This window comes from Siniperca chuatsi, linkage group LG21 (genome assembly GCF_020085105.1).
Source record: "Siniperca chuatsi isolate FFG_IHB_CAS linkage group LG21, ASM2008510v1, whole genome shotgun sequence".
NCBI classification, from domain to species: Eukaryota; Metazoa; Chordata; class Actinopteri; order Centrarchiformes; family Sinipercidae; genus Siniperca; species Siniperca chuatsi.
In genome coordinates this window covers 22,936,268-22,948,733 of record NC_058062.1, presented here as the reverse complement: position 1 = coordinate 22,948,733, position 12,466 = coordinate 22,936,268, and the positions used below count along the sequence as shown (strand labels likewise).

The window sequence follows — 12,466 nt, the reverse complement described above, 5'->3', positions numbered from 1 at the left end:
GAAGGGCACAGGAGATTTCTCAGGTTTTCCTTCGAGGGCAGAACCTTCGAGTTCTGTGTTCTCCCTTTCAGCATCTCACTAGCCCCCTGCACCGTCACCAGGTGTATGGATGCGGTGTTGGGGCCTCTGCAGCAGCAGGGTCTCAGGATCCTGAACTACCTTGACGATTGTTTGATATGTGCTCAAACAGAGGAGCAGTGTCATCGCCATGTATTGGTGCTGTTAGCATACATCTAGAGTCTGGGGCTGCAAATCAACAAAGTGCTGACTGCAGCCCCCACAGCCCACACAGTTTCTAGGTATGTGGTTGGATGCAGTTAAAACTTGGCTACACATTCAGCTTTATTTATGAATAAGAATTTATTTTTCATTCTTTAAATACATTCAACTAATGCTATTTTTTCACATAATGTGTAGCAGGAAATGGATGAGATGAATGAGATGTTTATCATCAGTAGGCATACCCTTTGTTATTTTGATTAATTTGTTGCCATTATGCAACTGTAACTATGACCATAATCTTCTCCAAGTATTTTTATTTGTCCATCCTTAACTACACTAACTTCAGGGAGCGGAGATGCTTTTTAAAACTTCTTGTACTTTTTTCCAGCAAAGTAATGTTTGTATGTGTTGTGTGAGTGTGTCTGCACAAACAGTAGGCCTGAGATCAGCAAACTGAATAAGAACTTTGAGCTGCTAGTGGAAAAATAGTCAAGTAGCAAAAACATAATTTCCAATATATTTTAAATACAGTTAAGTGTATTTTGCAATTGTGGGAATTGGTTTTGGGGTGGGGGGTTTTTCATCAAACACAAAAAATCCAGACACTGACTACAGATTTCACCTCAGAGTCTTCTGCTCACAAGAATCCTGTTCTTGCATCAATTCATTCACTGCAGTAGAATATGCAGAGGTACAAAACTTTGAGCTCCATAATCAGTAAAAATTCACATGTACACACCAGATCGGTCACCTGCTGTATGTATATGGACGTGCAGAGAGCCATATGAGAGTCACAGTGGAATGTTCAATCAGACTGAAGTGCAGCAATTCAGGAGAGGCTCTATTCCCACTCAGGGAATCTGTCTTCCACCAAATTCACCATTCCTCTCTGACATAGTTTTTCAGCATGGCAATGAAAAGTTCAGTTCAAAATTCATGCCAGGTCCCAATCACACAACAGGTCAAGAGGTCACATAGGTCATGGACTTAACCTTTGATGACATCACTGTGGTCATGTTAAGGATTGGTTACACAAAGCTTTTTGATCTTAGGTGTCCGAGGGGAGAATATTACAGTTGGTCTATAGGGATGAACATCTATACACTGATGTAAATATATGCAGCAGTAAACAGACTGGCTAAAATATTATGTCATTTATTTTTCGTTTTGTTTATCAGTGATAAATGACTGCAGATGTCAAGGTTTTTTTTTCTTTTTGCTCTCTTTAATGAGGATGTTTTTAGTTACATCATTTTCTTTGTAGACACAATGATGTAATTTTGTTGATTTAAACTGCGGCTCATTCTAAAATCAGAATAATGGAGAAAAACTGTAGTAAACTGGCACCAGCAGGGTTGTTTTTTAATAGAGAGGTGGAGTGTGCAAACACAATGATAACCTATCATGGTATGTATTTAAATCAACAAAACTATGTTATAGGACTTCATTGAAATTTTAAGAATGCCAGCCTTACTTTATTTTATGTATACTTAATTAATGTGTAAATAAAACTATAAATATTCAGTGTAATTGAATTTAAGGATCTTGCATAATATGAATACTTTAATTAATCAGTTTTGTTTATGTCAGACTGAGTTTACCAAACTTTCATTATCCTGAAAAATCAGAACAAGGTGTTGTCTCTTATTTGTAGGGCATATATTTCTCCAGGGGAGCTTCTTTGATTCTGATGTCCCATGCAGTGAATTTAATCCACTCAGCAGCACATATCAATATTTCCTAGTAATAATTACCACCCTGGTTACCTTGTGTTTGGCAGAATATAATGTGTTTCTTGACATTTCCATCAGCTCAGCATACAGCATAGCTCAGTACTCTGTGACAAAGAGGTAGAAAATATTTTGCTAAACTGGTAGACACTCCTTAACACCAACATTCGGTCATATTTTGCAACCCAGATGATGAAAGAAAACTAATATTTCAAGAGGAAGACCCCATATTGACCCCATATGTGCTGTTTTAATGTCAGCTATATTTTAGCATTCTTTCTTGGTTAGTCTGCCATAACTGATTTTATGTGTAGTGGAGTATGTGATTTAACACTATCAACACTGTCCCTTCTTATTGTAAAAACATAATAGGCACTCAAAAGGGCCATTTGGGAAGTTTGCAACTGTCCCTGAGATAATTTGATAAGCCCACTCATGATGCAGGTGATTTTCCTGTAAAAGATACTTATCTATTACAGAACCACCTCCTATAATTTGTCACTGGCTAAACTGGCACCTGTAACAATAAATTCAGTTATAAAGAAGCAGGACAAATATTTCATTACCACCCCTTCCCAGTGATTGAAGCACAAGTCAAATCAAATCAATTGCATTTATACAAGGTACAAGGTAATTTATTTATCATTATACAACACAAGGTTGTACAACGAAATTAAGTTAGTTCAACGTTGAATAAATGGAAGAAATCTCAGAAAGAGCAACAGAGGAGGGATTATTCTCCCAGGACCTACAGACATGCAAAAGATGTTTTGTGTACAGAATAGACCAGCATAGTAAAATTACAGTATGCACAATCGGGAAGACAAAATTGAGCTACTTCAGGTGTCGCCAAACAGTTATGACCTGAGCCACATAACCTCCGCTCCACCATGGAGAGCTGAAAAAATGACAGACTACACAGGAGGCAATTCAATTAGATTCAATTAAATTTTATTTATATAGCGCCAATTCATAACAGAAGTTATCTCATTGCACTTTTCCTATAGAGCAGGTCTAGACCATACTCTTTATAATATTGATTACAGAGACCCAACAAATCCCACCATGAGCAAGCATTTGGCGACAGTGGCAAGGAAAAACTTCCTTTTAACAGGCAGAAACCTTGGACAGAACCAGACTTAATGGTGGGCGGCCATCCGCCGCTGCCGTGTTAGGTTTTGTGAGAGAGAGAAAGGGGGGGAAGGGGTTTGGGGGAAGGGGAGGGGTTAGGGAGGCACAATGCAAAGACCACGTAGAATTTATTTATATTTTATAAATTATATTTATTTATTAATTATAGTGTTAATATTAATAAATTAGTAATAATAGGAATGCCAGCTATAGGAAGAATAATGTCAGCATCAGTAACAGAGCCAATAACAACAACTGTAGTAGCAGTTGTTGAGGCAAAGCTCAAGCACACCATTCACACAGGTAGGAGAGAAAAAACACACAGAGGGAGAGAGACAAGGACAACATGCACACAAGGGAAAGAGAGAGCCACGAGGAGAGGCTGAATCTCCTGGAGGACCAAGATCCAGATCCAAACATCTGGAATGAGGCACCTATAGCCAGGGAAGAGAGAGAGGTCCCAGGACAGCCAATGGTCTAAAGAGAGGGAGAAGAGCTAGAAAAAGGGTGAGAGAGAGGGTTAGAGGTTGGGGCTGAAGTAATAAAGAATAAGCAACTAACTAATAAATAATTCCATGACTGCATATCATTTGGCCAAGAGGTGAAATATATAGAGAGAAAAGCAGAGGGCCAAGAACAGAGCCCTGAGATTTTCCATATTTCACATCAGAAAATTTAGATGTAGTATTATTATAGGAAACACACTGTGTTCTTTCAGATAGGTAAAACTTTAACCACGCGTCAGGCCAGAGAAGCCAAATAGATTTTCCAAAAGTCGCACTGAGATCCAGTAATAGAAGCTCTGAGGTGGAATCCGAAATCATAGTAAGAAGAACATAATTAACCACTTTAATAAGTGCAGTTTCAGTCAAATGACAGATCCTGAAAGCAGATTGAAAAGGTTAAAAAAGATTACTGTTAAATATGTGGGCTGAAAGTTGAGACACAACTTTTTCTAGTACTTTTGAAAAACATTTTTTAAGTAGCAGTCTTAAAGACAATGTGAGTTGTAAGTGACAAATTAACAATATTCAGCATTGTAGGTCCCACAGATGGCCATTCAAATCCATTGAAAAGTTTATCTGGTAGGGGGTTGAGGTGGCAGCACCAGCTTAGACAATGTTTCAAGAGAGATAGTCTCCAAATTTTTAAGAACAGACACTAGCTGGGATTCAACATATGAATATTGCACTGCCAATTTTACAGAAGTAACTGGAGATGAGGAACTAACTTTGCTTCTAATCTCATCTATTTTTCTGCCGAAAAAATCTAAAAAGCAGCAGCTAACAGATGGCTGATTTTGAGTAAGTTTGGCTACAGTGTCAAAAAGAAATCTAGGATTGTGTTTATTGTTACTAAGTAAGCGAGATAAGTAGACTGCTTTGGCAGTAGACAGAGCACGCTTGTAATTTAATACATACTTGTGTCCTGTATGCTGTTGCATGCTGGGGCAGTTTAATGTGTTGTTTAATGCAGTTTACAGAATATCCCGGACTATCCAAAAAGTTATTTAAGGTAAATAGTGGTCCACATTTGTCAGTGTAGAGTTATAGTCCACTGTTGGTAATGTATGTTACTCATGTGTGCCTGTGTGTTACTCGTGTTGTGGGGACGTAAATCTGTTTACACACACATTGTGGGGGCTCGCTTTTCTTTTGGGGACAAAACGAAAGTCTCTATAACGTAAAACATAAAATTTTAGGGTGAAGACTTGGTTTAAGGTTAGGGAGTAGGGTTAGGGTAAGTCTCCAGGAAATGAATGTATGTCAATGTAATGTTCTCTGAAGTGATGGAAACATGACTGTGTGTGTGCGTGTGTGTGTCTGTGCATCCGCTAAAATGTGTGCATGGTGTGAGCCAACATCCTCCTGCTAAAATCTCCTTTCACTGATTCAAACCAGCCACCCTGCTGTGCTTTGGACAATCACAGAGCTCAGGTGAGGTCAGCAGATCACCAGGTTGTCATGTGATTCAGTTCAGAACAGTTCTTTGTTTTCCCTTTTCACTTAGAGGAAACTCAACAGTAACATCCTACATCATCAGCCTACTCTGTTTGTTACAGTGTGTGTGTGTTGGTATGGGGGTTGCTGAGTCTATTCCTTATTTAGATAGTATATTTTGCTTTTTGTATTGGAAGAGGAAGTATGATTCTGTGAGGAGGAAGTGGTTTTGAGAGTTGGGCTGTCTGCTCTTTCCTGTCACGCACACAAAGAGATGATATACATGTTTGATTGAAAACAGGAAGTTTCCCCATGATAATTATTTCTAGTTCAAGTATGATAATTGTTTACTTTGTGTACACAATAACTAATACAAATAAGGTCAATGAGTTTTAATAGATGTGTGATTGTGTCTGTCTTTACCAACTGGGTTACCAGTGATCCCTTTCACCTTACACATCTTTGGTTTCCGTATCAGTGCTGAAATCAGAATCAGAATCAGCTTTATTGGCCAGGTCTGCGTACACATACAAGGAGTTTTTCGTTGCTCTCATACACAGAAATAGACATAAATACAGCTAAAATCAAGGACAACAAGCTCAACAAGGTAAACAAACATTAAGCTACTATGTGCATATAGATTTTTTTTTTTAAGTACAAAAAACAACAACAGTAACATTTGTAAACATTTGTAACTAGTGCAATGGTGCAGAGTGCAAATGGTGCTGAAATAAATATGGTTAATGTAACAGGTTGCTTTATATACATGAGGTTGGTGGATATGACAGTATATACAGTATGCACAGCGTGTGTAGATTTAAAAAGTGATAATATTTACATAAAACAATGAGATAAATTTACAGATACTGTAGATGTTTTTGTCAGGGGTTATTGCACAGGGATTGTTCCTGACACTATGTGACTGGTGGATCTGCAGTGATGCTTCCACACACAGTGTTGTTGGATATGGTGATGGGGGGCAGTGTTGGGGCTCCTCCTGAAATCCACTGTCATCTCCACAGTTTTGAGCGTGTTCAGTTCCAGGTTGTTCTGCACCACAGGGCCAGCTGTTCAACATCCCATCTGTATGCAGACTCTGCACCATTCTGGATGATTGGGCACAAACATGTCCTCACAAAAACTGATGTAAGATGTCACAGTGTCAGAGAGTTCATCCAGGTCTGTGGCTATAGCCTCAAAAACACTCCAGTCAGTGCAGTCAAAGCAGGCCAGCAGCTTTGCCTCGCTGGTCCATCTCCACACAATCCTGACCACAGGCTTAGCAGATTTTAGTTTCTGCCTGTATGTCGGGAGAAGATGAACCAGACAGTGATCAGAGAGTCCCAAAGCTGCATGGGGGACAGAGAGATAGGTGTCCTTTAATACAGTATAACAATGGTCCAGAGTGTTTGTTTCCCCGGTGGGACACTTAATGTGCTGTCTGTATTTTGGCAGTTCATGGCTGAGGTTTGCTCTGTTAAAATCCCCAAGAACAATGAGCAGGGAGTCAGGATGGTTTTTCTCCACATTAGTTATCTGGTCAGCCAGGTGTTGTAATGCCTAACCATCACAGGCCTGAAGTGGGATGTAAACACCGACCAGAATATACAAGCACAACTCCCGCGGTAAATAAAACAGTTTACAGTCTGTGAAAAAAGTCTCCTAAATGAGGACTGCATGATTTGCTTAAAACTGTGACACTACACACTCTTAAACACATTTAGAAAATGGTTAAAAGCATTGGTTTTATGTGTCTGCAGGTCAGAGTGGTTTGGGGAAGTCCACGCTGGTCAACACTCTGTTCAAGTCCAAAGTCAGCCGGAAGTCCTGCACGCCCAGCTACGAAGAGAAGATCCCCAAAACAGTCAAACTTCACTCAGTCAGCCACGGTGGGTCCGAACACACATAGTGTAGTTACACACACATTCTGCAGGTAAACACGCACACACACACACACACAGACACACACACACAGACACACAGGGAATGTGTTATGATTCCTCCTGCAGGCATGAAGTGACCTCCTTGTCTCTCAATATGTGGGTTTGTTCTTTTATGGCTTTATAAGAGACAATGTGTGTGTGTGTGTGTGTGTGTGTGTGTGTGTGTGTGTGTGTGTGTGTGTGTGTGTGTGTGTGTGTGTGTGTTTGGGGGAGTTCAATTAAATTAAATTTTATTTATTTAGTGCCAATTCATAACAGAAGTTATACTCATTGCGCTTTTCCTATAGAGAAGGTCTAGATCTTTCTCTTTATAATATTAATTACAGTGACCCAACAAATCCCACCATGAGCAAGCATGGGGTTGTATAATAGGAGACAGCACTCAAATCCTTTGACAAACTAGATAGGCTATATTTGTTGGCCAGTTTATGGAGAAATTTGAATGCTGAAAGTGGTGGAATATGAAAGTTGTCATCACTAGGTGACTTTGGATCAAGTACTTGGGGTGATATGCTCACCAGTGCAAACAAGTCATCATCCATATTGTGTGTGTGTGTGTGTGTGTGTGTCCTGCACTCTGTACACCCTGAAACATAGAAAAGGTGAAAAAACTACTCAAGAAAACTTTGGCCTGGTATAAATGTAACCATTAGAGTATGCTGTTGAAGAGCACATCATCACTGTAAAAAGCCTATATATGGTCATGATTCAAAGGCAAACTGCAGGTTTCTTCACATCACTTCCACCATGTTCTTTTTACTCTTTACTAACCTTTTACTAATTAGCGAGAGTGACGATGATCTATTTGTTACAACGTTTTTATACTTAAAGGGTGATTTTGTAATGGGTTAATATGCTTGAGTATACACACAAACTGATACTGTTATAGGATGATGAAGGCTATTATGATGAGCTTGTAACATGTCCAAACGATTGAAGGTCTATTTATCAGCACATTGATCTGTTCTTTGTTGAACGAGTGCTGAATCGACAGATCAACGTTAGATCTATTAATTCTGTTCAGGGAGCATGTTCATGAAATCAAGGTGGTGTGATGAGGAGATAAGGAAGTGAGGCTCTGCTCCACATGACAGGACTTTCAGAATGAAACTAGATCTTAGATCTGTTTCTCTTTAAATGTGTTTTCCCAAGTGAACCAGAGCTGACATTTAGCTGTTTATTACAGGTTAAACACTATATGGTCATTCTGCTATATTTTGTGCAGTTTATGGTTATTCTCATTAATTTATTAGTTAAGTCAATTATCTGTTTTTTCAGTTATTCCCTTCAGCCTTCCCAGTCACACTTCTCACTCAGATATTTATAGAGAGTCTTTACATTTACCACCACTGCTTCGGTGACAAACTGAGAGGCATTTATAGTCTAGTCGCCTCTGGCTACCAGCTCTTGTCTAAAGAAATCTGGTAACACTTTATTTGAAGGGGTGTGCATAGTGAATTTATGACTGTTGTCTTTGTCATGCAGTCAGTTATGTCATTTGTAATGCAAAGTTGATATTGTTTGAGATGTATTTGTCTTTGTCAGTCATAAACATTCATAAAGTCATGGTTAAAACTTGTAGGTGTGTGAGAGAGAGGTTTTGTCCTCCTACATTGTGGGCTGAATGTAAAAGAAAAGTAAATCTGAGACTCTGAGGTGCAGAGTTCACTAAAAACATAAAAAAGTGAAACGCCTGTCCCCAAACACAAAAAAGTAACAGATGAATAACAATCTATCATATAATATTTGATTGTAAGAAAAGATTCTTCTACCTAAATATTGTTTAGGTAAATTCCATTATAATATACCAATGATAGCACACAAGATTTTACTTGTCCTAATACCATGAGAAAAATATCTTCTACAAAGTGAGAGCACCAAACTGTTTTGTGCAGAGAGCTGTTAAACTGAGACAGAATGCAATATGATCTGTGTGTGATGCAATGCTGTGACACTGTGAACCTCACCAAATACAAATTTCACTGAATGCGCAAATGGGGATGACGCAATACATATTCCTGCCAATGGTTTCCCACCATTCCAGTGATCTACACGTGGCTGTTATGTGCCAAGATATGCAGGAAAGAAGAAGACTGTTAGCAAGTGAATATGGATATAAACAATTCTGGATTCAAAATACTTTAAAAATCAGGTTTGCAAATGTTTTATGAGGAAGGAAATGCATTCAGCACATTTGATTGAGCTCAAAGACTACACTCGGCATGCGGGGTGAGTAACACTGAATGTAAACATAACTTTTAGTTTGTTCACACGAAAACTCCACAGGGCACCTAGAGTCCCAGAGTGAAATAACTTGATAGCTGATGAATGGATTGTCTTAAAATATGGTACATGCACTTATGGTCCCAAAAATGTGGCCACAAACACATAAGAGCTATGAAAATTCAGATCATCATGTCATGAATTATGTACATAATTGCATTGCTTTTCTCATTTGCTCTTAGCCCTCTGAATCCCAAGCAGTTTCTGGGCGTTTTTTGCTACTGTCACATTTTTACTCACTGTGGGCTCATTTTTACTGCCATATATCCTGCACCTCTATGGAAACAGCACAATCATGGTTAGAAGCAGGGAGAAATGTCTTGTGCAGTATAACAGTTATAAATCCATAAATCATAAAAAAGAAAAAATGCCAGTTGAATTTTTTTGCTAATTTATTTTACAAAAATTTAAAAACAATGGAATATATATATATATATATATAAAACTTTGTCCTTCACCCTCCACGGGTGGTCTCATCCCGTGAGCTCGGGTCCTCTACCAGAGGCCTGGGAGCTTGAGGGTTCTGCGCAGTATCTTTGCTGTTCCTAGTACTGCACTCTTCTGGACCGAGATGTCTGGTGTTCTTCCAGGGATATGCTGTAGCCACTCCTCCAGTTTGGGGGTCACTGCCCCGAGTGCGCCGATGACCATGGGCACCACTGTTGCCTTCACCTTCCAGGCCTTCTCCAGCTCTTCCTCTGACTAGGGTTACTGGAGTAGTAGCATTCCAACAGAGCCTTATTATCGCATCTCGCCCATTTCCGTCTTGTTCCAGTAGCCCATTTGTCGTCTCGATGCCCTGGTTCCCCAACACCTGACGCAGACCTTATTTGTATATATATATATATATTTGTATATATTTGTATATATATATATATATTTGTATATATATATATATATATATATATGTATATGTTACGGACAGAGTAGGCCAGAGATACCAAGATGATAAGGATATAGTTTATTGCACACAAAGGAAACTGGTAATGAGAAGAGGATAATGCTACCGTCCGTAGACTGGTTGGAGAGGAGCTCTGGGGTTGTGAGATACACACTGGAGAGTGGAGATACACAGGACTGGGAGCTGGAACAGTACAAACTGGAGAAATTCGGGAATCGGGATCGGAGCTCTGGAGACGAGTAGACGATTTGCAGATACGTGGTGGAGTCCGTGGCGTTGTGGAGGTAGGATGTGGAGATCTGTCCTTATTCCAAACGAGACTGGACACTGACTGAGGTGAGTGATGGTGCTTTATAGGGGAGTGGAGTGCTGATAAGGTGCAGGTGTGTGATAGGTGACAGGTGACTGGGATTAGTGCTCAGATGAGGGAGTGCGATGTGTGTGTGGTTAATGACAGGTGAGAGTGACTACCGGCTGGTGAGAACATGACAGGCTGTGACTGTACACCCCCTCCATGGCCAGCTCCTGAGGGCCGAAACCCCCTCCCCCCGACCCGGCGGCCTGTCCCTAAGGGGCAAGCTGATCCAGGGAGCTGATCGGGGTCCGGTGTGTCGGGTATGCGACCTGGAGTTTGCAGATGGGTGGAGCCGGTCGACCAGGAGCTTGGACCGGACTGGGAACCGGAGCGGCCTCGGGCGGTCGACCAGGAGCTTGGACCGGGCTGGAAACCGGAGCGGCCTTGGGCGGTCGACCAGGAGCTTGGACCGGGCAGTCGACCAGGAGCTTGGTCCGGGCTGGAAACCGGAGCGGACTCGGGCGGCTGGATGACCTCCGGGCTGGATGCCGGAGCGGAGCCCGGGGACTCGGGTGGTGTGTGATAGGTGACAGGTGACTGGGATTAGTGCTCAGATGAGGGAATGCGATAATGCGATGTGTGTGTGGTTAATGACAGGTGGGAGTGACTACCGGCTGGTGAGAACATGACAGGCTGTGACAATATAAATATAAATATAAATATATATATATATATATATATATATATATATATATATATATATAAAATCTTCCTTTGGCCACCTTATTATTCCTTTCACACGGGGGACCCAGGTTTGAAACCCCCTTGGGGCACAATGAGCATCCAGTGTGGGTCCTTAGGCAAGACCCTCCATGCTACTGCCTACCTCATGATGATGATGAGTGACAATGAAATATATGAGATGCCGGCTCAGACATCGCCCGGCCAAACAAGGTCTGCGTCAGGTGTTGGGGAACCAGAGCACCGAGATGAAAAATGGGCTACTGGAACAAGACGCGAGATGCGATAACAAGGATCTCTTGGAATGCTACTACTCCAGTAACCCTAGTCAGAGGGGTTACATGGTTGATGAATGGTTACTTCGAAACCCACAATCAAGGCTCAGTGTTCCAACATCAGCGACTGCTATCACAACTTGAGATTGATGAGATAGACAAAAATGCTATGGCAAGGGGGAGGACAACAGGTGGAGGGGAGCCAACGGCGGAAAGTCTCCTAGAAGATGTGAATGCAGCATTGAGTTCGATCCCTACCACAACCATCACTGAAACCAATGAGCTGATATACACCTCAGCAGCAGTGATCCTCGAGATGCTAAGAGCAATCATGGGAGCCATGAGAAACAATACCCACCATGGAAACGAAGGCTAGAGGCTAGAATCAAGGAGGCACGGAGAGAAGTGACAGAGGCCGAGAGAGGTGCAATGAGAAAACAAGCACCCAAGAGGTACAACCAGATGCCCATACCTGAAGCACTCGAAACTGCCAAACAAAGGCTCCAGAGGAGAGGACCACAGCACCCTCCCTGAACAGAATCCAGTCACCATCACAGCGGCAGACATCCAAGAAAGAGTCTCAGGTATGAAAAACTGGACAGCACCGGGCCCCCACACCTACTGGCTAAAGAAGCTCACTGCACTCCATGAGCACCTAGCAACACAAATGAACTAGTTGCTAAGGGATGGGACACACCCTGAATGGCTTACCGAAGGGCGTACAATCCTGATCCTGAAGGATCCTGCAAAGGGGACAGTCCCATCCAATAACCTGTCTCTTCACAACATGGAAGCTCATGTCAGGCATCATCGCGGCTAAGATAAGTGGGCACATGGATCAATACATGAGCAAAGCACAGAAGGGCATAGGGAAAGAAACCAGAGGTGCCAAATACCAACTCCTGGTTGACAGAACAGTCACCCACGACTGCAGAACCCGACACACCAACGTGTGCACTGCCTGGATTGATTACAAGCCACTTGCACAAGTATCCATCAAATGTG

At 41.4% G+C, this 12,466-nt stretch overlaps 1 protein-coding gene across 6 annotated transcripts in view; it reads left to right on the top strand.

The window, feature by feature from the left end:
• sept12 (septin 12) overlaps positions 1-12,466 on the top strand; it is a 137,427-nt gene that overhangs the window by 86,984 nt on the left and 37,977 nt on the right. For all 6 annotated transcript variants that reach the window (XM_044182134.1, XM_044182133.1, XM_044182137.1 and 3 more), the window contains one exon: positions 6,784-6,912. In XM_044182134.1, coding sequence (XP_044038069.1) covers positions 6,784-6,912 — 129 coding nt within the window. The remainder of the gene's footprint in view (positions 1-6,783; positions 6,913-12,466) is intronic.